At 35.0% G+C, this 22,373-nt stretch overlaps 1 protein-coding gene, 1 non-coding gene and 1 pseudogene across 3 annotated transcripts; all 3 read right to left on the bottom strand.

The window, feature by feature from the left end:
- Positions 1-510: 510 nt before the first annotated feature.
- On the bottom strand, positions 511-4,391 carry LOC132108447 (large ribosomal subunit protein bL28m-like; annotated as a pseudogene).
- A 1,896-nt stretch (positions 4,392-6,287) lies between these two features.
- Positions 6,288-6,374, bottom strand: trnastop-uca (transfer RNA opal suppressor (anticodon UCA)). The gene has a single exon. It is a non-coding gene; the product is annotated as a tRNA-Sec (tRNA).
- Positions 6,375-7,998: 1,624 nt separating this feature from the next.
- LOC132108105 (cullin-5-like) lies at positions 7,999-19,221 on the bottom strand. 2 transcript variants are annotated; one of them, XM_059514650.1, is made up of 19 exons: positions 19,151-19,221; positions 17,427-17,536; positions 17,234-17,333; positions 16,976-17,152; positions 16,759-16,900; positions 16,532-16,677; positions 16,319-16,399; positions 15,993-16,086; positions 15,204-15,334; positions 14,868-14,975; positions 14,575-14,639; positions 13,874-14,027; positions 13,645-13,776; positions 13,437-13,560; positions 13,141-13,316; positions 12,882-13,043; positions 12,316-12,434; positions 12,103-12,226; positions 7,999-10,604 (listed from the first exon to the last, which is right to left on the bottom strand). In XM_059514650.1, the coding sequence occupies exons 1-19, from the start codon at positions 19,172-19,174 to the stop codon at positions 10,410-10,412; spliced, it is 2,364 nt and encodes a 787-aa protein (XP_059370633.1). In that variant the 5' UTR covers positions 19,175-19,221; the 3' UTR covers positions 7,999-10,409. The 2 variants fall into 2 exon arrangements, with proteins under 2 accessions (XP_059370633.1, XP_059370634.1); XM_059514651.1 differs by having other exon boundaries at positions 13,874-14,006.
- Positions 19,222-22,373: the final 3,152 nt, after the last annotated feature.

The following is a 22,373-nucleotide window of genomic DNA, read 5'->3' as shown; positions in this document are numbered from 1 at the left end:
CGCAATTGTCAGTTAAAAAGTCATAATTGTGAGATATAAACTCACAGTTCTGAGAAATAAAGTCTGAATTGCATGATATAAACTCGCAATTGCGAGAAATAAAGCCAGAAATGCGAATAAACACAATTCTGACTTTATGACTTTATTTTGCACAATCCTGACAAGCAAATGCAAATTATAAAGTCAGAATTGTGAGATAAAAAGTCACAATAACTTTCTTTTCTTTTTTCAGTGGTCGAAAAGCGCTTCCATATTTTAGAGCCCGTATTGCCACTTTATTCTTTGCTGCATCCAGCAAACAATTTTTCATTCTCAGAACCTTCTGGGAAAGTTCTGCTGTTTATAAATAAACAAACCTATAAATAAACATTAGACAAATTATGTATACCTAAAGAATAAAAAAGGACCTTATAAGAACATTAATAGAATTTTAGGATTTGGTTTGCAAAAAGATAAGCAATGAGAAACATTATTAGTTTCCAAAGAAAATAAGGTATTCCAGTCAGATCGGCAAATACATCTCTGAATCAATTTATTATTGAGTAAAAATTATATATTTACAGAATATCAGCAAGCTGTTGGTGATGTTAATACAAAATAAATACAATACTGTTTATTCTTCAGACTGTATGACAGACATGGAGGATGGCAAAGAAGAGAACAGTCATCATTATTTCTTCTCCACAATCTGCGGCTCTGAGGGCTTCTTAAAGACAAGCTCCTCCACAAGCTTCTTCGCCAAACTCTTGTGAAGAGGCTCTGGATCCTGAGAGAGAAAGAGAGTAGCATTTATCTGATGATAGCGACGTAACATGCAGTGATTGTCCTTTATACTCCTGTTTATTTCATTACCTTCTTTTCCAGTAGCCTCTGTTTCTCTACAGCTTCCTCTAGACTCAAGCCTCTGGGATCTCAAACTGCTGCTTGTAAGAAATCAGAGGAAGGCAAGTGAAGAAAACACACAGGATAATTATTAATAATACCATATGGCTGAAAATATACATAAAGATAATCAACTCATCTCACCTTGAAGCAGTTGTAGATCGAGTCCCAGCGAGACGGATCATGAGGGTACAGATCTGTGTACGGTGTACATTTTAGGACATCCTCAGACCTCAATCATCAAATGAAAAGGCGTCATGCCTCAGACTAAAAGGCTTCAGTCATCGGACAAAACGGCATCGCACCTCTGACTGAAAAGCTTCAGGTCTCAGGAAAAACGACGTCAGATGTCAGTTCTCATACAATTAACCTTAGGCATCAGATGAAACGGACTCAGGCAAAAAGTCATCAGATGAAACGTCAGCATCTGGAAGGGGACCTAAAGAAATGAACACAAATGATGAGTCGTGAAAACATTAAGCTATAGCTGTGCACACACACACACACACACACACACACACACACACACAGAGTTGTGAATTACCCGTGTAAGCCTTTTATGGGGTAGACTTGATTCCATTCTTCCCAACTGATTCTGGTTTCAGGACACAAAGTTCACTCACTGCCTCTGGATGAACTCCCTTAATATAAAACGAATACAGTAATAGTTAAAGATCGTTTACTGATCTTGGGTGGTTTTCATTTATATATTTGTTACTTATAACTTTATAGTAAGATACTGTATATATTTTAAATAAATAATGTCAAGATATAAGACTTATAAACCATTATAAATCATGTGGATTTAGCATGGTGTTTATTGCGTGTTATACATAATCATACTCATAAAAGTTACATCCACAAATAAGTAAGTTTTATACGTATAATTGTTATGGTTATTTATGAGATGAGTTTTTCTATATATAATGCATTGTTGTTTTATTATAGTAAAAGTGTAGTAACGTTTTTTTTTAGTGTAATGATTAAAGTACCATTTGTATAACCACAGTTTTACTACAAACACCATGGTTAAACTATGGTTAGTAGCAAAACCATGGTTAATCTGAGTCCGTTTCGTCTGATGACTTTTTTTCTGAGTCCGTTTCATCTGATGACTTTTTGCCTGAGTCCGTTTCATCTGATGACTTTTTGCCTGAGTCCGTTTCATCTGACGACTTTTTGCCTGAGTCCGTTTCATCTGATGACTTTTTGCCTGAGTCCGTTTCATCTGATGCCTAAGGTTAATTGTATGAGAACTGACATCTGACGTCGTTTTTCCTGAGACCTGAAGCTTTTCAGTCAGAGGCGCAATGCCGTTTTGTCCGATGACTGAAGCCTTTTAGTCTGAGGCATGACGCCTTTTCATTTGATGATTGAGGTCTGAGGATGTCCTAAAATGTACACCGTATCTGTGTCTTTCTGTGCCAGACGTAAAATCATCGCACATTTCAGATCCTTTCCAAACTTGGAGTTCAAATCTTGCTTCGGTGTCTGATCTAAAAGAAATACAAAATATCGACCTCATTTTGCTGTAAGATTTTCTAGTATAAATGCTTAAAAAAATTGGATTCTTATGTAAATTGTTACAGTACACTGAACCAAATGACCCTTTACACAAGAATGGTTTCACAAACAATTGACATATATTCTTAATTTAGAAAAATACATATTTTACTCAATAATGTAGTAGGATAATGAATATACAATAAGATATACAATTTTATATATTATAGATTTCTAAATAAACATTATTATATGAAACTATTTTAATTAATCCAAAATAATAAAATGTCACATATATGTGAAAACTTGCAATAACTGAATTGTACAAAAAAATATACAAATATTTATATAAAACTATTTCATAAAATTACCATAGTTTTGTAAAATAATAAAACATACTTAATGCCACAGACACACACACACACACACAAACACACACACACACACACATGCACGCATATATATATATATATATATATTATATTTGAAGTACATCCAATAATTAAGCAAATTTATACAATCTAATCTATAAACTCATAGAGTTTATTATGTCAAATTATTGTAATCTAAATAAAATAATATAAACACACTAAATGCCATATACGTCTGAAGACTCAATTTAAAAACAATATAATAATAAATGTACTATAACATTTTATACAATATTTGTATATATCTGTATAAACATTATTATATATAAAAAAAAAATAATGCAAAAAACATACTAAATGCTACCGATTCTGAGGACTTTATAATTTATAATGATAAGAATAAATATACAATAATAGATCAAACATTTTATACAAAATGTAAATGTAAAATCTAAAATTCTTAACGTTTTTCTAAAATGATAAAGCATTAAATGCATAAAAATTAAACTTTTTAGGCTTTTTACGCTTTTTTAAGTATAATTTTTAAAAATAAAATTTAAAAATTCTAACAATAAATAATACTATATAAATAGACATTAATATATAAATGTATTAGGATTTTTGTAAAATTATAAAAATCTACAGACTTTTGAGGATTCCTCACCTTAAGAATGTAGAAGTCGAAGCCAAAAGCAGCATTTGGTCGAGGATCTCACTGTACAGCTCTCTGTTAAACAGCTGCGTCTTCCAGGTTTAGAGCAGTCTTGTAGAAAGCTGGTGTGACAAGTACATACTATAGAATAAGTCATCTTCATTTATCCACTATTCACATAAAAGATCCCAAATCAATATTCGGTGTTACTGTAGATCTCCATTTGGTCTTACCTTGTCATCTTTAGCGTATCTAAAACCAGACACCCAGCCTTCACCCCCCCCCAGAGTCCGCTGTGTGACCCTGGTGGCTGATGGACCTCTGTGGCTCTCTGTGTCCAGATGTGGGACTGAGTCTGTATTTGACACCCAGAGGGGATGGAGGGGTGCCGTCCTGCAGGGAGCACAGGTAGTGCTGCGGTAAACGGCCGTAGATGCCCTTCTGCAGCTTCAGGGCTTCCCACAGTTCTGGTGGATACTTGTGTAGAGGCATTTTATTGGACAAAACCTAAGAAAGAGGAATAGAGTATGCAAACATAATAATAATCATAATAATACTAATAATATAGATAGTAATATAGAATAGGGTGCAGGTTAAGAGGTTAATAAGAGGTTATGGGTTCGATACCCCGAGAACACATGATAGGTAAAAATTGATAGCCTGAATTGTAAGTCACTTCGGATAAAAGCGTCTGCTAAATGCATACATTTTATTTAATTTTAATTTAATAGTTATATAGAATAGTAATATATACAAGTAATGTACACATATAACATACTTACACTATATGCACACATATAGTAGAGTAAAACTGTAAAGTAGATGATAAGCTACAGCCAAAAATCGAAATACACGCATTATAATCTAAAAAAGAAAAGGTAATAAGGACAAGAGAAAGGCTTCTTACCGGGGAATGACGCGAATAGAAGACGATTAATTTAATTTTACATTATCAGTGTTAGCCTGCTAGCCTCTTGGTCCAGTGTATGTACAACCCGAATTCCGGAAAAGTTGGGACGTTTTTTTAATTTTAATAAAATGAAAACTAAAGGAATTTCAAATCACATGAGCCAATATTTTATTCACAATAGAACATAGATAACGTAGCAAATGTTTAAACTGAGAAATTTCACACTTTTATCCACTTAATTAGCTCATTTAAAATTTAATGCCTGCTACAGGTCTCAAAAAAGTTGGCACGGGGGCAACAAATGGCTAAAATAGCAAGCAGTTTTGAAAAGATTCAGCTGGGAGAACATCTAGTGATTAATTAAGTTAATTGATATCAGGTCTGTAACATGATTAGCTATAAAAGCTTTGTCTTAGAGAAGCAGAGTCTCTCAGAAGTAAAGATGGGCAGAGGCTCTCCAATCTGTGAAAGACTGCGTAAAAAAATTGTGGAAAACTTTAAAAACAATGTTCCTCAACGTCAAATTGCAAAGGCTTTGCAAATCTCATCATCTACAGTGCATAACATCATCAAAAGATTCAGAGAAACTGGAGAAATCTCTGTGCGTAAGGGACAAGGCCGGAGACCTTTATTGGATGCCCGTGGTCTTCGGGCTCTCAGACGACACTGCATCACTCATCGGCATGATTGTGTCAATGACATTACTAAATGGGACCAGGAATACTTTCAGAAACCACTGTCGGTAAACACAATCCGCCGTGCCATCAGCAGATGCCAACTAAAGCTCTATCATGCAAAAAGGAAGCCATATGTGAACATGGTCCAGAAGCGCCGTCGTGTCCTGTGGGCCAAGGCTCATTTAAAATGGACTATTTCAAAGTGGAATAGTGTTTTATGGTCAGACGAGTCCAAATTTGACATTCTTGTTGGAAATCACGGACGCCGTGTCCTCCGGGCTAAAGAGGAGGGAGACCTTCCAGCATGTTATCAGCGTTCAGTTCAAAAGCCAGCATCTCTGATGGTATGGGGGTGCATAAGTGCATACGGTATGGGCAGCTTGCATGTTTTGGAAGGCTCTGTGAATGCTGAAAGGTACAATGTATGTCTATACAGCACACGCTCAGTGTTGCCAACTAATTTTCAGAGAAAGTTGCTAAAGGAAGGTTGATTTGTTGCTGAAAGTTGCTAAATGACGCTGTGATGTCATTGCGTGATGAGGGCGCTACGTAATCACTACGCAAAATTGTGTCACTGCATCAAATCTAAGCAAAAATACTTGATATGTTGATTTATATTTTAATTTAAATAATAATAACGCATAATATAATATTAAAATATAAACAACTGTATTTTTTGAATTGTTGAACACAATCTTTTGAACAATTTCAGATTAATTTTTTTTAGCTTGTAAACTAGTAAAACTACTACACATTCTGAGCAATAGTTTTAAGTATTGTATTAGTTAGTATGCTACACTCTAAAAATAGGGAAAAATCTATTATGTTAATATGAAGGAATTTTTCGTATAGATTTTTCACAGGTTTTTTTACCTGCATTTTTAATTACGCATTGTATTGAGTGTTTTCAGTTTACAATGTCCTGGAAAAATACTAGTACCTTTTCCATTTTTCTAGATATTGTTCTTGCAATGTGATAAGTGATCAGCAATCACAGTTACAATCTAACACGGTGTATCATTAATGAACAATTATTAAATTTGTATTATTATTAATAAATCAAACAATTGCAAACAGCAAGTAACTTGATTTACATGATGTGTACTCATGTTGGGAACACAGCACACGCTGTTTATATCTATGATGCTAACCAAGGACACCTCACCACGTCATTTCCTGACAGACACCAGTGTTAAATTCCGGGGGTTTAACAGTAATGATTTTCCTTTGTGGGTCTAAAATAGTTCAGGTTTCAACAATGATTTACTAAAATCTTCACTTGATTTCTTATGCGCCCGAAAGGTGGAATTGAACCACTCTGCCGCTAAGCAGCTACAGGTTTGAAGCCTGCACCCCGGACCACCGAGGATCATCCGGGCATTTAAGGGTGGTTAGATTGGCTTTATATATAGGTCTCCCTTGCGCTATGTGTTACATCTATGGTGAGTGATTTTTTAACCTGTTTTTTTTTTTCTTTTTTTTCTATAGCATTTCATGATTAATTTATGATATATTATTGCCTCCCATAATATGAAGTTGAAGGAAGTAATAACTTTGCAGAAATTCTACATCAAAGCCAGCGCTGCACCACATGCAAATTACTGATTTGCTATTGGTTCAAAACGTAGGGCGGAGATTTTCATACTTCCCTTGCTTTGTTAATCATTCTTTTTCTGTGACTCGTATCAAAATCAGGCATGCTTGCTCTTTTTCATTGTATATTACTATTTTCTAATGTATGAAGGGATACAATTATAGCATTTTAGCATTAACATATGTTTTACACAGTATATATGTTGGTTAAGAAGATTCAAAGATCATTCATTTACTTCAGTTTAAAACAATCAACTAATTTCTGTTTTGTTGTTTCTTAACATACTATTTCTTCTTATTCTATGTTTTTAATACATAAAATATTTCTTTATTTGTTTATGACCTCATTAGACTCACCAAGCAACTAAAACTTATGAGTACTGTCAAACGATTAACCACATCCAAAATTAAAGTTTTTGTTTACATAATATATATGTAACGTTACTGTGTATATTTATTATGTGTATATGTTACGTTTATATTAAATATATTTATATATACAATTTATATGAATATAAACATATATATGTAAATGCATAATACATGTAAATGTTTTCGAAATGTATGCCATAGGCCTATGTGTGTCTTTATATAAACATAATACGTGTACACACACATATATTATGCAAACAAAAACTTTTATTTTTGGATTCGATTAATAGTTTGACAGCACTACTTATTCAGATTGGTAAATAAACCCTTAATTTTATTGCGCATGGAATTTCCTCTTATTTGTTCAGTGTGTTTGTTGTGCAAACACGAGATCATTAAAAACGCACATCAACATCATTCAAATAGTTTTTGTTTTGCCAGAAAATAAATTATGGAAAAAAAAATGGTTTAGATTCACACTGCAAGAACAGCATTCGTTTATATGGCAGATATTCACCTCATACTTATTAATTCTCAAATATTCTTGAAGCTTTTAAAGCTCCAGGCAAGTAATCTTGAAAACAGACAGTCATAGTCAGAGCATATGCACCTTCTCGGAAACTTACATTTGACTTTTATTTGACTTGTAACAGCAGTGTGTCACACAACAGGGAACTTGTGTTCAGTTTTCAACTGAATCATTTACCAGAAAGTGTATGTGGGGAATAATTGGAGAACTGTCCTCATGTGTCATTCAAATTAATACTACTGATAACTGTCCAGTTCACTATGAAACCTTCACCAGAACATGTGTCTATGTAATTAGTAAGATCATTTTTAGTGAACTGACAATGACCCTCTACAAGACAAAAGAGTGATAAAAAAGGACTCAAACACAATAAAAGGACAATAAGTGCACATTATTAGTACAGTATAAAAATGATGAAATACTGTTGCGCCACTCAAGAAATCAAATGATCACCCCCTTCTCACACATGGGACTATTTCAGTGCAATATAATCAACTTAATAAAGAGTGTTTATACGTGTATGCAACTTTATTAGAGAAAATTCCATCAACAAACTTCAAAATGTCTTGTTTCACGCTCACTTATTGCATTATACCAATGAATAATGTGCACACAGACTTTATTACTGGAACATACCATGTGCATCAGAGAAAATGGATCAATTTGCAAACAATAAAGTATAATTCATAATTTCATGTAGCATTCCCTCATAAGGTCATTCACACCATCTTTATTCAGTGTCATTATCTTCCACTACAATGAACTGAACACTGTGACGTTTTTGGGACTGCGTTTCATTTGATGTCATTCAAATGGCTTTAGAAGAACACAAGCACACAACAAACTCCAACAGTGATTGATAAATATGAAAACCATAGAGCTTGTCCTATTAAAATTATATATATTTACCTAGAGAAATTGATAGAAGAAAACCTACAGACAGCAGAAACATCGATTTTAAATTCCAAAAATGAAAATGCATAAACATAACAGGATATGACAGCACCCTGCTGTAAAAGGCTCCTAAGCGTAAACACGCACACACACTCAACCTCTCAAACAGGCTTAAGTTATCAATAAATAAAGTGGACAGTCAAATAACACAATGTTCTCAAACACTGTACATCTGGATCTCATAAAGAATGGCTTTTCAGTACAACTGAAGGGAACCTTTTCAGTAAAAAACAGACAAAAACAAACAGAATTGACAGAAAATGCCACAGTGGAGATGGACAGCTGAACCGCTGCAATGTTACAGAAATATTAATGAGGATTTCATTGGGATGTCATCATGTTCCCATCATTAGATTGAGTGTTTTGGGTTTAGATATGAACGTACAATCAAATCTAGACGTCATCAGCCAGTAAATATGATGTTGTTGTTGTTCTTATTTATTGAGGACATACTGACAGGCTGATATATGGCAAACACATCAGTGTTTGATTCAACCATCACTCCAAAACCACTGAAACGTCTACATCTTAGATTGATTAGACACTATCACTATAGGAAATCTGCTTGAAAAATAAGAGTTAATACTTTTTTGTTGCACGTATTTAAATGTTAACAGTTCATTTGATTATAACAAACAGCTAATCAGTAATTGCACAAGCTTTTGTTCATAGATACTCGGTCATAATAGGGTAATAATGAGTCAAGAAAAAAAAAAACAGTTTCCTGTTTTCTACTAAATGTGGCTATGAGGGTGACCTCGGAAATAGAGGGAAAACAATAATAGTAATAGATCGTACATTAGTTGATTTTGAGATCAGCACACTTGTGCTACACTTTGGCAATGTGTGATTAACAAGAACCGCGAGGCGCTAAAGTTAGAACAACCTACTTTTAAAATAACTACTTAACCTGAGGTTGGAGCAGGGATTGCTTTACTCGGACTCCTGTAACTGTGCTTTACTGCTTGTTTACGCTCAGCTGTGACAATAAATCGGTTCGATGAGTAGGTTACATGTTACAGGACCTTAGTGGGGCCACCTCGTCACAATCAGTCGGCATCTGTCGCTATTTGAGACCGATAACGGAAAAGTTTAGCAAACACAAAAATGAAACTGCAACTACGTTACACTGACCTTCTGACTTGGTGTGTAACGATAATGCATGTACACCAAAAAAACAAACAAACATCGCAAATTGACAAATTTTCTCCACAGACCTTGACCCCTTTGTGACATCTGAATGCCTGGATCTCTTTTCCTAGCATTTTAAAGAGTAACGTTTTGCCTAAACTGCTATCAGCCGATCAAATCTTTCATTTGCGATATTTTGACGAAGAAAAAAAGTCGTGAAAACCAACCCAAATAAAGCCATGCTGACATGTTGTGGTGGAGAGTGTGAAAAGTGCTAATGCTAGTCCTCCATCCTGGCCCGCGCTCCTCAGTGACTCCGGTGTCGTCATGCAAGGCCAGGTGACGGTGGGACGGCTCTCGCTCTGTTGCACGCTGAGGATGGGATGCGGCGAGGTCCAGACAGAGGATGTGGGAGGGGAAGAAAAAAAACACTCGTAACACAGCACACACAAACAAGTCCTGGGATGAATGTGACATTCCCACTGCTGCATGCTGCTGGAGATGTACACATACAAAAGGTAAACCGCCCATCATGCATACTGACTACCAATGGCAAAAATAGAATCCTTTTTGTCTTTTTTCCTATTTTTTTTAATCTCCTATCCTCATCCCATGTGTCTTCACTGTAAGGTAAGGCAGGGATTAATTTTTTTAAATACATATTTTTATCTGATGTGACTGTCTGTTGTTAAGACAAGCTCATTGACTAAACCCAGAGAGACCAGCAGTCTAAGCAGTATATTCCAGACATCACCACCCCTCCCCCGCTGCTGTTCTTCGACAGGTACGCCATCCTCCAGAACGGTCACGGATCATCTCCGGAGTCGTTTCATCGTTACGCCATGTAGATGAAGGTGTTAAGGTCCGTCTCGTCTCTCTTGATGTACTTGTGCTCAATGAGCCACTCGATCTGTTCCTTGATCATTTTCTTCTGAGGGAGGAACATGTTCTTCAGGATCTCCACCAGCTCGGTCTGCAGCTGAGCGTTTGTGATCTTCTTACGCATCTTCATTATCTGAATGATGGCCTCCTGAAATGTTGCAGTCAAAGAAACAAACACATTAAGTCAACTGTAAAAAAACAAAACAAGTATTTTAATATAAAATTACTTATTACAGTTCTTTTTACACCTAGAAAGGTAATAAGGACATAAGTCATCAGTGGTTAAACCGTAATTTTATGAAGCTACAAGAATACTTCTTGTGTGCAAAGAAAACAAACATAAGGACTTTATTTAACAACTCTTCTATGTCAGTTTTTGCTGCACGAGAGTACCACAACACTTTTTTTGCACTAATTAGTTTATCCACAAGGTGGCAACACTGGCCTGGACCGTTGTTTTATAGATGAAAAAAAATTAAGGAGATGGAACAATAACAACCAACAACTGGAACAGATCTATGTTGTGTGATGTAGTTACATGCAACTCTAGTTTAAACAAGTACAAAGACATTTTTATCGGCATTACTTCTGTAGTGAATTAACGCAGGCGATGGACAAGGAAACTTTCTAACTGTCGAGTACCTCCGTTTGCACACATACTATCGAATGGAGTAAACTTTGAAAGACTTCACATTAAACTGAAGTATACTTTGGGCTTTAGAGACTAGTGTTCATTAATAAAGAAGACTGGTAATGCTTTATGATATGGATGTACCGATTAACCGCAAGCCGGTTAAAAATCGATTAAAATATGTGAGGATTCAAATCTGTTGAGATACTAAACAAATCGCGATACAATTAGGGGTAGAAGTTTATATGAATGTATGTCTGAGGAGACTTACTGTCTTTAGAAAAGTTTAGAATAGATTTTTTTTTCATCTTGCCTCTGTATAAAGCATGCTGCTTTGTTTACAGCGGAAACCAAGGAAACACTTTAAGTGCCACCTGCTGGCAGAGAGTGAATCTGCGTCTCATGTCTGATGTTTCGGTTTCATGTAGATTTTTTTTTAAAATAGTTTCACAAAACTGAAGTCAAATCATGCTGTTTCTGCTTCAAATTTCGAAATTATAATCTAATTTAGATAAAAAAAAATGCTCATGTTGCATGTATGTAGCATATTTGGATCATGATTAAAAGCAGTGGTTGCCTTTCATTTTTAATGGAAAGAGCACAGAAAAAGCCTTATTTTGTTTATTTGAAGATATTTATTTTATTATTTGTGTTATTTATTTTAGTTGTTGCTTATTTTAAAATTTCAATTTAGTTTTATTTACATTTACTTTACATTAAAAAAAATTATTTAGCAGATGCTTTTATCCAAAGCGACGTACAAATGAGCACAATGGAAGCAATCACAACCAACAAAAGAGCAATAATATGCAAGCACTATATTAGTATATTATTACAGTGTTATATTTAAATTTCACAAACAAACATGCAGCATTTCGTCCAAGCAATAAAAAAGGACACATTTAATTTAGAATTTGTCTTAAATCTCATTTTGTAAAAAAAAAACCAAGTTGTGAATTCAATCGAATCGTGAGTTGAGTGAATCGTTACATCCCTACTTTTTGATGTTTTGTACCTGTGTTCTTAATATTCTTAGCTGGACGATGCCTTCATTCTCCTCTTCTCTCATTCGCTCCGTCGTCAGCTGCAATCGGCCAATTAGGTTTATTTTCCCCCTCTTTTGAACCTTGGCATTTTTTCTGAGGAGAAACAAAAATATTTTTTAGGAGACCTTTATCTTTAGAAGAGACCATTTCTAAAGAGCCAGCAGGACAGAACATGTTCTTACATCATGGAGAATTCCTGGTTAACGAAAAACAATGTACTGTCTGTGAAGTCTTTGGGAGAGCTCACTTGAGGGTCATATGACAGCACTTGGCGTTTGAGCTTTGGGAAGGCAACGAGAGACTGTATATAAAAAAAATAAATAAAAAAAAACAGAGAGAAAGGAAAGGTTAAGTAGATGATGGAGCAAGATCTATAAACAAAGATATTATACTTGATATTAATCAGTCTGTTTTAGGTATTTGTAATTGATCTTTGAAAACACTTAATTAATAATTTTTAACACTGTAAAATTAATGAATAGATTCAATGAATAAATGATTGTAAGTGCTATTAATATTAAAAATATATATAAAATGCAAGAAATCAAGATAACTATTATTTTTAATAAGAACGCACAGTTCTTTGAACTTCTAGAATCACAAAATGAACTTTGGCAAATTAGTTTAATATATCAATGCTTCCAGTTTCTGTTTAAAGTTTAAAAACAAACAGCTTCTTCATAAGTACAGCAGAAAGATGGTCAATATCTAATGGCATAAAATGTGACATATTCAGTAATGTTCTTACCCAGAGAGTTCGTCTCAGTTCGGCATCAGGTAGCTCAGTGGCAAGTTTCAGATTCTCAAAGCTGATCTTCTCTCGTGGTCTTTGATTCCAGGCAAAAAGTACAGCCAGCTGAAAGGTCGTGACCTCCAGGTCGTACTGCCCTACTTCATTCTTAAACGTGATCTATCAGAAAGCAAACAGACTGATTAGCTACAAGTAGCAATTTACAGTTACAACAAATACCTACTAAGCACTAAACTTAGTGCATAAATCCACCCACAATGCCATTGGACATCAGGTGGTGCCAGTGGAGTTTGCGGCCGCTGTGGTTCTTCTTGTAGAAGTCTTCCACCTCAGGAATGAGGTCTTCCAGCTCGGTGGGCAGAGACACAAAGACTTTCTCTGAGCTGCGTGACCAAGCTCCAGCATTCAAGATCTTTATGTTCACAGAGTCCGCTGGGTAACAGAATGGGGAGACCGCTTTTGATATATTTAATGCATCCTTGCTATCTAATAATATGCAAACTTCAAGTAGTGTAATGCATATATAGAGAGATAAAATGGCTTGTATGTCACCTGGTAAAGCCAGCTTGTTGTGTTTGTGCATTTCCTTGAAAACCTGGTTAAGATCTTCAGACACTTTGATGTCCTGGAACATCCTAGCTAGCTTGTTCACATAGTCAGCAGGCATCCCAACTTCCTGAAACATGCCAAACAATGAGCCATTAGAGTATAAAACACTCAAATACTAATTTCATACACTCTTATTAGTCCGTATTCTTACCCTGAGCCACTCAACCATGTTCTCCTCGATCTCACTGTCTGCTGAGATGTCCAGGATCAGACGTCTGGTCAGATGGGCTTTGTGGTACCTCATGAACACATCCTTATTCTGGACGTATTTTAGCACAAGTAGCTACAGGAAAAAATTTTATTTACATTTCAAAACACTTTTAAGCACAACAACAAAACCATGGAGTAAACAACATGTGGCTTTTACAACAGCCCCTCACCACTTCCTTCAGTTTGAGCTCGATCTCTTCTGAGGTCAGCTTTTTACTGAGTGGTGTTTTCCTTAGCAGCATGTCACAGTAGTTTGCGAGCAGCTCCGGACACTTTGACTCTGGTTGTGTTTTTAGGCCCACTCTGCATTTAGAAACATCAAACCTGACTGATACAAGTTGATACAACTGAAACATGGATCACTAAAGCTCACTTGCAGGTTAATTATATTTTATACTAAAATCATAAAATAATTTTTGTGACTTAACATAAACTTTAACTGGAATAAAATAAGAAAACAAAAACTGATTTCAGCAACTTTACTCATTTTAATTTAGTTTATTGTGATGTACTAAAATAATTAAAACTGAATTAAAAATAAAAAGAACTGAAACGAATAATGAAAAACAAAATGAATGAAAACACAAAATATAAAAAAAACTAATTACAAATACTAATAAAAACTATAATAGTATCTAAATGATGCTAAAATAACATGGCTCACTTACATATGGGCCCTTTTAAATAAAAAAAAATGCCATATTTAAAAAAAAAATTTCTAACCTATTTTGTAATGCCAGATTTTTGTAAACCTCTCCACTATAGACTATGACTTCAGTTTCTAAGTTGCATGTAAATGTGTCTTTCAGTGTCTATCAGTGTCTCACTTAAAGGGACAGTCAACAGAAACCCAGAAGGCAGCATTACTCACCCCTTCTGTTTCATTGGCAGCTCCAACTTAAATATTGTGGCATCATTCACAACTGCTTTGTACGCCTGTGGGGAAATGAAAAAGAAAAAGGAAAAATCATTAAAAAGGTATGTGAGAAATAAAAACTTAATTTTTCAGTAAAATCAACAGCATTTCAAAGGGAGTTTTTGTTATATAACCTTCCATTGTATTCCTGTGTCATCACAGATATCTGGTAAGCATCTGCGGTGTGATCTAGTCGTGCAGGCTACTTACTGACACCAGAATGAATATGGATAGGGCGGCATGCTCACTTTGTCTCTGGCTGTAAGGAAGCGAGGATCATCGTGGAACGCTTCTTTCACTAATTTACTAAATCGATTGAAGAGAGTCAGGAGCTGCTCCACGTACTTCTCAGAGTCCTGAATAGAAACAAACACAAACGTCAACACCTGTTCCACACTGTGGTTGCCTAATATTTGAGGATCTACTAAGGTCAAGGTTCAAACCTTGACAGGGTAAAACTGTGACAAACATCAACATTAACCAATTATCCTTTATTTATACTGTGGAAAAACAAAAGCCAGCTAATGCTCTAAAATTCATAAAGCTCACAAAGAATATAATAATTCTGCCAATGTTTTGCTCACAGTTGTGATGGTCTCGGCAGTGGCCACCATGTCTGCCAGTCCAGCACTGATGATGTGCTCCTCCAGGTCTTTCAGCATGGGTTCAATCCCATTGGGCACTTTATCCATGAGAGAGAACATGAGGTGCAGCTCTGTGGGAGAAGAGCTCAGAGGTTTAAAACTAAAAGCCTTTGTTTACAAAGCATGTATGCTAAGTCTGACTTCAACAGAGTACTGTTCAAAAGCTTGAGGTCATTAAGTTTATGTGATGAAAGAAATTCATGCATTTATTCAGCAACGGTATATGAATTTGATCAAAATTACAGAGACATTTATAATGTTACACAAGATATCTATTTGAAATAAGTGAACTTTCTATTTATTAAAAAATCAGGAAAAAGGTATCATAGTTTCCACAAAAAATCTTAAACAGCATACATTTTCAAATGATGCAAATCAGCATTATAATGATTTTGTGAAGGATCATGTGACATTTAAGACTGGGGTAGTGGATGCTGAAAAATTTGCCTGCCATCACAGGAATAAATTACTTTTTTTAAACTATATTCCAATACAAAACATCTACTTTACTCTGTAATAATAACATAATACTTTTTATTTATTTTTTATTTTTAATATAAACTCATATAAACTTTATTTTTAATTAAAGAAAATGCAGCCTTGTTAAGTATTAGATAATTAAAAGAAAGTCCTAAAGAACCCCAAATTTGGAACAACAGTGTATATAAAACCTAAAATGGTCATTTTAAATATATCTAATAAAACATTTCTAAGTAGGCTCATACTCACTGTCAGTCTCATTTCGTTTGATCATGCCAGGACATTCAGCCAAGATAGTTTCTTTAAATGACGTTACCAGTGCATTCACACAACATTCCATAAGCTGAGGGAGAAAAAATAATCCATGATTTCAATCTCACATCACATACCTGGTTATATTATTTAAATTAAGTATTGAACAACTTAAAAATAATAATACTATAGTAGTAAAAATACTCAAATATGTGAATGGCTGATACCCAATTTGATGCAAAATTGTTCAATTCGATCTTTGCATCTGCCTAATTTCTACAAATGATATATTATTATTATTTAAAAGCCAATCATATACTCACTGCTTGTACAGAGTTACATTCACGTCTTGTCTCTAAATATCGTAGTGCGCGTTTTTCCTCTTCTCTTAATTTAGAGTCTGCCTGTAAACAGAGACATGAGAATATATGACTGTAAACACAAACGCAGAGTTTCAGGAGTCGTCAAAACGCTCCTCTCGGCTATGCAATCTGATTGGCTGAAGAGCGTGTAGTCTAAAATCTGGCAGGTCGTACATATTTCATGTAGTTTTGTACTCCGTTCTGCTGCAGGTAGGACGGCGCCTGGGTCCTGTAAAACCTCTCAGTGGAGTCTAGATAGGCTTTCTCAAAGTTATCCCTGTAGATCTGCAGTTTATCATCAGGATTGGAGCACAGGTTCACTGAGAAAGACATTGTAAGAGACGTTTCAGTTTTCATGATTAAAAAGATCAATTCAAAGAAAAACCTGGAGTGAAGCTCACCATAGGACTCTCTGACCCCGATGACTAGATGCGAGTCGAACGCTTCTCCCAGCCGTTCAGCATGGACTAACTTCATGGCACTATCCTGCAATCTGTTCTTGATGTTGGAGAATATGGATTCATTCCAAGTGTCCAGCATAAGCTGTATGAACATAAACAAACTGATGAATCCCGTTCTAGGAAATCAACCTAAAAATCCCTCTTTTATCCCGCTCACCTTCCTAACAATGCTGTCCTCCACATTGGACTTCTTGTTGCTGCCCTGTTTGCCCATCAGGGTGATCTCCAGCTGGCAGAACGGCTTGGGCAGAATGTCACACTGCGTGAAGAACTTCCTCCACTCCACGATGTAAGCCTTGAGGAGCGCCGTGTCATCTTGGTGACTGAGCACTCGCTAAACATCAACAATCGAGAATCAGACATGATTCTGCTAAAGAGAACATCACCAGGTGGCTGAACCCTGAACCTCTCTTACCGCTTGAGCTTGTTTAATAAAGTCTAAGATGTCCTCTTTGAGGGCTTGGTGGATCTTTGCAGGTCCTTTGTCATCCCATAGACAAACCGCATGAACATCTCTGTGAGAACGGAAGAGATATTGAACAGATTGAACATTCAAACTGAAGTTACTGTGTAGGATATAAAAAGATCTGAATACACTGGGGCCTTACGAGAAGAGATCAAACCACTGCTGTTTAGTTACAGACTCTTGGCGAAGCAACTTAAGGACGATGGGGCGCATAAGATCCCACTTGTCCTCAAACTGGAGGGAACCCTTGTTCTACGTAAAAAAAAACATGGAAGAGGATATAGACAGTTAGAGAATGCATTCACATAAAACAATGAACCAGACGTTATGGAAGACCTCTCAGTCTAAACATGCCAAGAAAATCAGAAACCTTACTGAATATGATTCACAAAGCACTTACAATAAGGCAAGGAGTTGTCTAATGTCTTTAAGAAACTTTTATGCCCTGGGGGTTGATTTTTAATTATTATTATTATTAAATATATTATTAATGTTTTTATTATTACCTGTACTTTTTATATTACTTTCAATAACATATTTCTTAGATTTTTATAACTTTCTTTTTTACTTTCCTTTTCTAAAGCCTTTTATCATGTATAGATTTCCTTGTATTATTCTTGAACTAGACCCAGACTTTCGACCATAAAATATGAAAATACCTCTTAAAAATACATTTTTACAACCATAAACCATTTGAAATAAATAGACCAATTTTGCTATTGTGCAAAAATTCTACATTTGAAATGATATAAATCACAAATTTCAACTATACCTGTTTTTTTCCCCAAACACTGCCGCTAATAAAATTTCAAGGTCTTTTAATTTTTATTATTATTATTATGATTTTTTTCAAATGTTGTATTTGTTTTCCAAGGAAACAGTGAAGAGCCTGAAATGACATATGGGACATGAAGGAAAAAAAAGGAAACCGCAAGTTCATCAACGTCTCTTGTGAAAAGAAAAAACTCAAAAAGTGTAAAACTACTATTTAGTGGTATTTATTCAAGTATATGCTAGATAATTAATTTCAACAAGAAAAATAAGTCTTTCAATTTCATAAATGTTTAAAATGTCATGTCCACCACACACAGATAGCGTGTAACAGCAAATTCACCAAAGATAGAAAGGTTTTAATCAAACTAATAGTTTATGACTCAAATATGTACCATTTTGGACATCACTGACGATTTTTAACATATCTATGATGCCCAAAATGTTGTCTAGGTAGGCAGCTTACTAGATTTCAAGACAAAGCCACTGTATTTAACTGTATGAAATCAAACATCATTATAGAAATGGGACAAGTCTACTCTTTAATTCTTACTCCCTGGATGATTTCTTCACATATTTCAAGTGCTTATAATGACAATTGTGACATGACATTGAATCTTTTCTTGGTTTACTACAACACCAAACTCTTAGCAATAAGTTCAAGTTGAACTTGACGGCACACATTCACATTTATATCATTAACTCAGTCATTAAACTTAGTGTCATTAAAACACTGACCAAGCTAGCAACATGCGTGCTAACTGTCATCAGAAGCACGTACCTTTATGATATATATTTATAAACAACATAATACAGAAGGTACACCCGTTGGAGTGAATCGTGACTTCAACTCGTCTGCGTACAGTGCAGTATTTTTGTGATTATTGGCTTTATTAATCTCAGCTAACGTTAGCTCACAGCCTGCTAGCTAAACACAAGACTATCTTCTAAACTCACTGGACATGGACGTGAGAGTCCGAGCAAGCCGCTAAATCACAATGGCACAACACAGCCAGTTGAAGGTTATAGGCGTCTAAAATGTTTTTTGGACTGTTTATGGAGAATTTGGAGGCAAAGAGCTTAAGTGTCTCTTACCTTTAACAAATTAGACATCGCCATGTTTCCTGAACTTATCCCCTCGTCCGATCTCGCGAGATTTGGTTCGGTATTAGAACTGGCGATGGGAACTACGATACATATTCAATCTTATTTTGTAAGTGAGTTTTCTTTTTGATTTAAAGATGCTTTCTTTTGGATTATTGGAATATTTCAAAGAGAATATAGGGACATATAACATTATTAATTTTACTTGCTCTAAACCTCTCTTTTCTTTATTCAAAGTGGACTTAGACAAGTGTACAGTATGGAAACTATCCAAAGTTCAGTTAATTTGAAAGCATTTAAGACTGTATGTTTATATTCGTAATTTGTGTCTTCTTGCGATGTATAGTATTATGTATTTTTTTTTTTTTTTTTTATAATTGTATTGGCCTAATTGTTTGATCCATGTGTAATAATAATAAAAAAGGGATCTGCTATTCATTTCTGCAAGTGGACTCACTGAAACAGTTCGTTTTAAAGAACTTGATATATGTAATTTATATATATACACATATATATATATATATATATATATATATATATATATATATATATATATATATATATATATATATATATATATAAATTTATTTAATTTAAAATTTATATAAATATATATACTTTTTATGTAATATAGAATTTTTTTTTACATAGAAATATACATAAAGAGGATTTATACAATTAAGTCACTTTATAGCATCAAAAAATAGCATAAAAAGAAAAGAAAAACAGGGAATAACTTAAAATAAATGAATAAAAGGTTTCAAGTAGACTGCATCGTTTTGTCTATTTCAAAGAACTTAACAATCGATTCAGTTCTTCTTTTACATCATGTGAATACAATCCATCACATAAAAACATATTTAAAGGGATACTCCACCCCAAAATGAAAATGAAAATTTTTCTGTGTCAGCCGCGAAGATGAATTGCCTTCTATAATAAACGCAATATTGCGTAGCTTGTCAGTGATCTATGGCTCTGTCTATTAAGTGCCGCTCCATTTGAAAACAGGTAATGGCGATTTAGCGGTAATCACGGAACCAGATTAACCAGACTAGATGTGCATGATCAAATCTTTAGATATATCGCGCAGCCCTACCTGGTACAAACAATTATTTTGGTCCATATAGCTAATTTTGCCCTTTGTGACAACTGTGAGGGGGGAGAATTTTTTTATTACTCATCCTTTTAAATTGTATTAAGCCTTAAAATTCTGCATAATTAGGCTGCTGTCACCGCCATCGAGCTAGGTGGGTGTGGCTTCAGCAACCAGCTCCCACCTTTTCCACATTTTTGATTATCCGGGAGTAACGTGCGGTGATGCGTTGCCGAGATGGTGACGGCCAGTTCCACCCACTTTTGGCTTCAAAAACAATTTTCGGGAAACCAATGAGTGATGCACGGACACTACGTCCATGTTTTTATACAGTCTATGGTAGAAACAGTGCATCCTTGTGGCGCAGCTGACACAGAAGAGCATACACGGCATAAAGGTGTTTTGGAGAGACACAGAGGAGACTGTTGACAAAGGAATTTATGAATAAAGTCATTATTTTTGTTTTATTTGCATACAAATGTATTTCCGTCGCTGCATAACATTACGGTTGGACCACTGATGGCAGATGGACTATTCTGACGATGTCTTTCATACTTTTCTGGACATTGACACTGTTATTTACTTGGCAGTCTATGGGACAGTCACAAGCCTCACATTTTTCATCCAAAATATCTTAAATTGTGGTCTGTAGATGAAAAAAGCCTTTACCGGTTTGGAACAGCATTGGGGGTAAGTGATTAATGACAAAATTTTCATTTTGGGGTGGAGTATCCCTTTAATTAGAACCTTTAGGCCTAAAGTCTAGTTTAAAACATGGCAGATTTTTGCATAGATTTTTTTTCTGTTATTAAATGTTATTTGAAACTATTTAATCCCCCCCGTATATACAGTATGTTAATAAAGGAGTAATTTAACTTAAAATATTTCTGTTTCATTTTATATTTTATTTTTAGCATTTAATTTTTAATTATTGAACTCATGTCCATTGTAAACTAATCAGGAAATTTGTTTGCAAAATGTACACATAAAAAGCGATACATAAAACCATATATCATTAGGCTACATACAAATTACTTAACAGTACATTAAAGCTTTATATATTTGATATTTGAGGAAAAATGCAGGGGTATGGACAAATATATATATATAAATATATATAAGTTTGGACACACCTTCTCATTCAAAGAGTTTTCTTTATTTTCATGACTATGAAAATTGTAGAGTCACACTGAAGGCATCAAGGGCTATTTGACCAAGAAGGAGAGTGATGGGGTGCTGCGCCAGATGACCTGGCCTCCACAGTCACCGGACCTGAACCCAATCGAGATGGTTTAGGGGTGAGCTGGACCGCAGACAGAAGGCAAAAGGGCCAACAAGTGCTAAGCATCTCTCGGGGAACTCCTCGGGGACTGTTGGAAGACCATTTCAGGTGACTACCTCTTGAAGCTCATCAAGAGAATGCCAAGAGTGTGCAAAGCATTAATCAAAGCAAAAGGTGGCTACTTTGAAGAACCTATATGACATATTTTCAGTTGTTTCACACTTTTTTGTTATGTATATAATTCCATATATAATTCCACATGTGTTAATTCATAGTTTTGATGCCTTCAGTGTGAATCTACAATTTTCATAGTCATGAAAATAAAGAAAACTCTTTGAATAAGAAGGTGTGTCCAAACTTTTGGTCTGTACTGTATATATATATATATATATTGTGTGTTACAACTGTGAGACTCATTTGCCTTTTCATGAAGAAACTTGGCTTGATTTTCTAACAAATGCGTTCAGGCAGATTTTCTCACAAATGCAATTTAGCAACTTCCTTTTCCAAAAACAGCAGATATAGCGCTGTCGGTCAATTCATGCTAGTCTCCTGAGACCGAAAACACCTACAGCAGATCAACATGAGTGGGGAACAGGAGAGGAGTTTTACTATATCGTTTATCATTTCAGATGTTTTCACAAAGCAACCCTACTACAATGTAAGTGAAATTCACAGAAAGTGCTGTAAAGTTGCTAACATGATTGATTAGTTAAAAAATCAGTAGTGACATGGCTAAACATTTAACTAGGCAGCCTTTGCCATATAAAAACTGATCCATTCTCTCTCTGTTGGATCCCGGGATATAGAATATATACATGTGTTGATACTAATTGTCC

The sequence above is a fragment of the Carassius carassius genome, chromosome 28, assembly GCF_963082965.1.
Source record: "Carassius carassius chromosome 28, fCarCar2.1, whole genome shotgun sequence".
NCBI classification, from domain to species: domain Eukaryota; kingdom Metazoa; phylum Chordata; class Actinopteri; order Cypriniformes; family Cyprinidae; genus Carassius; species Carassius carassius.
The sequence above is the reverse complement of the archived record's forward strand: the minus strand, read 5'-3'. Positions and strand labels throughout refer to the sequence as shown.

Excerpts from the sequence above, each read along its gene's own strand:
- LOC132108105 (XM_059514650.1), bottom strand. The coding sequence starts at position 19,174 with ATGGCGATGTCTAATTTGTTAAAG. Across the intron at positions 17,334-17,426 it reads CAGTGGTTTGATCTCTTCTC|AGATGTTCATGCGGTTTGTC; the intron begins GTAAGGCCCCAG and ends CCGTTCTCACAG. Across the intron at positions 12,435-12,881 it reads AACTGAGACGAACTCTCTGG|TCTCTCGTTGCCTTCCCAAA; the intron begins GTAAGAACATTA and ends TTTTATATACAG.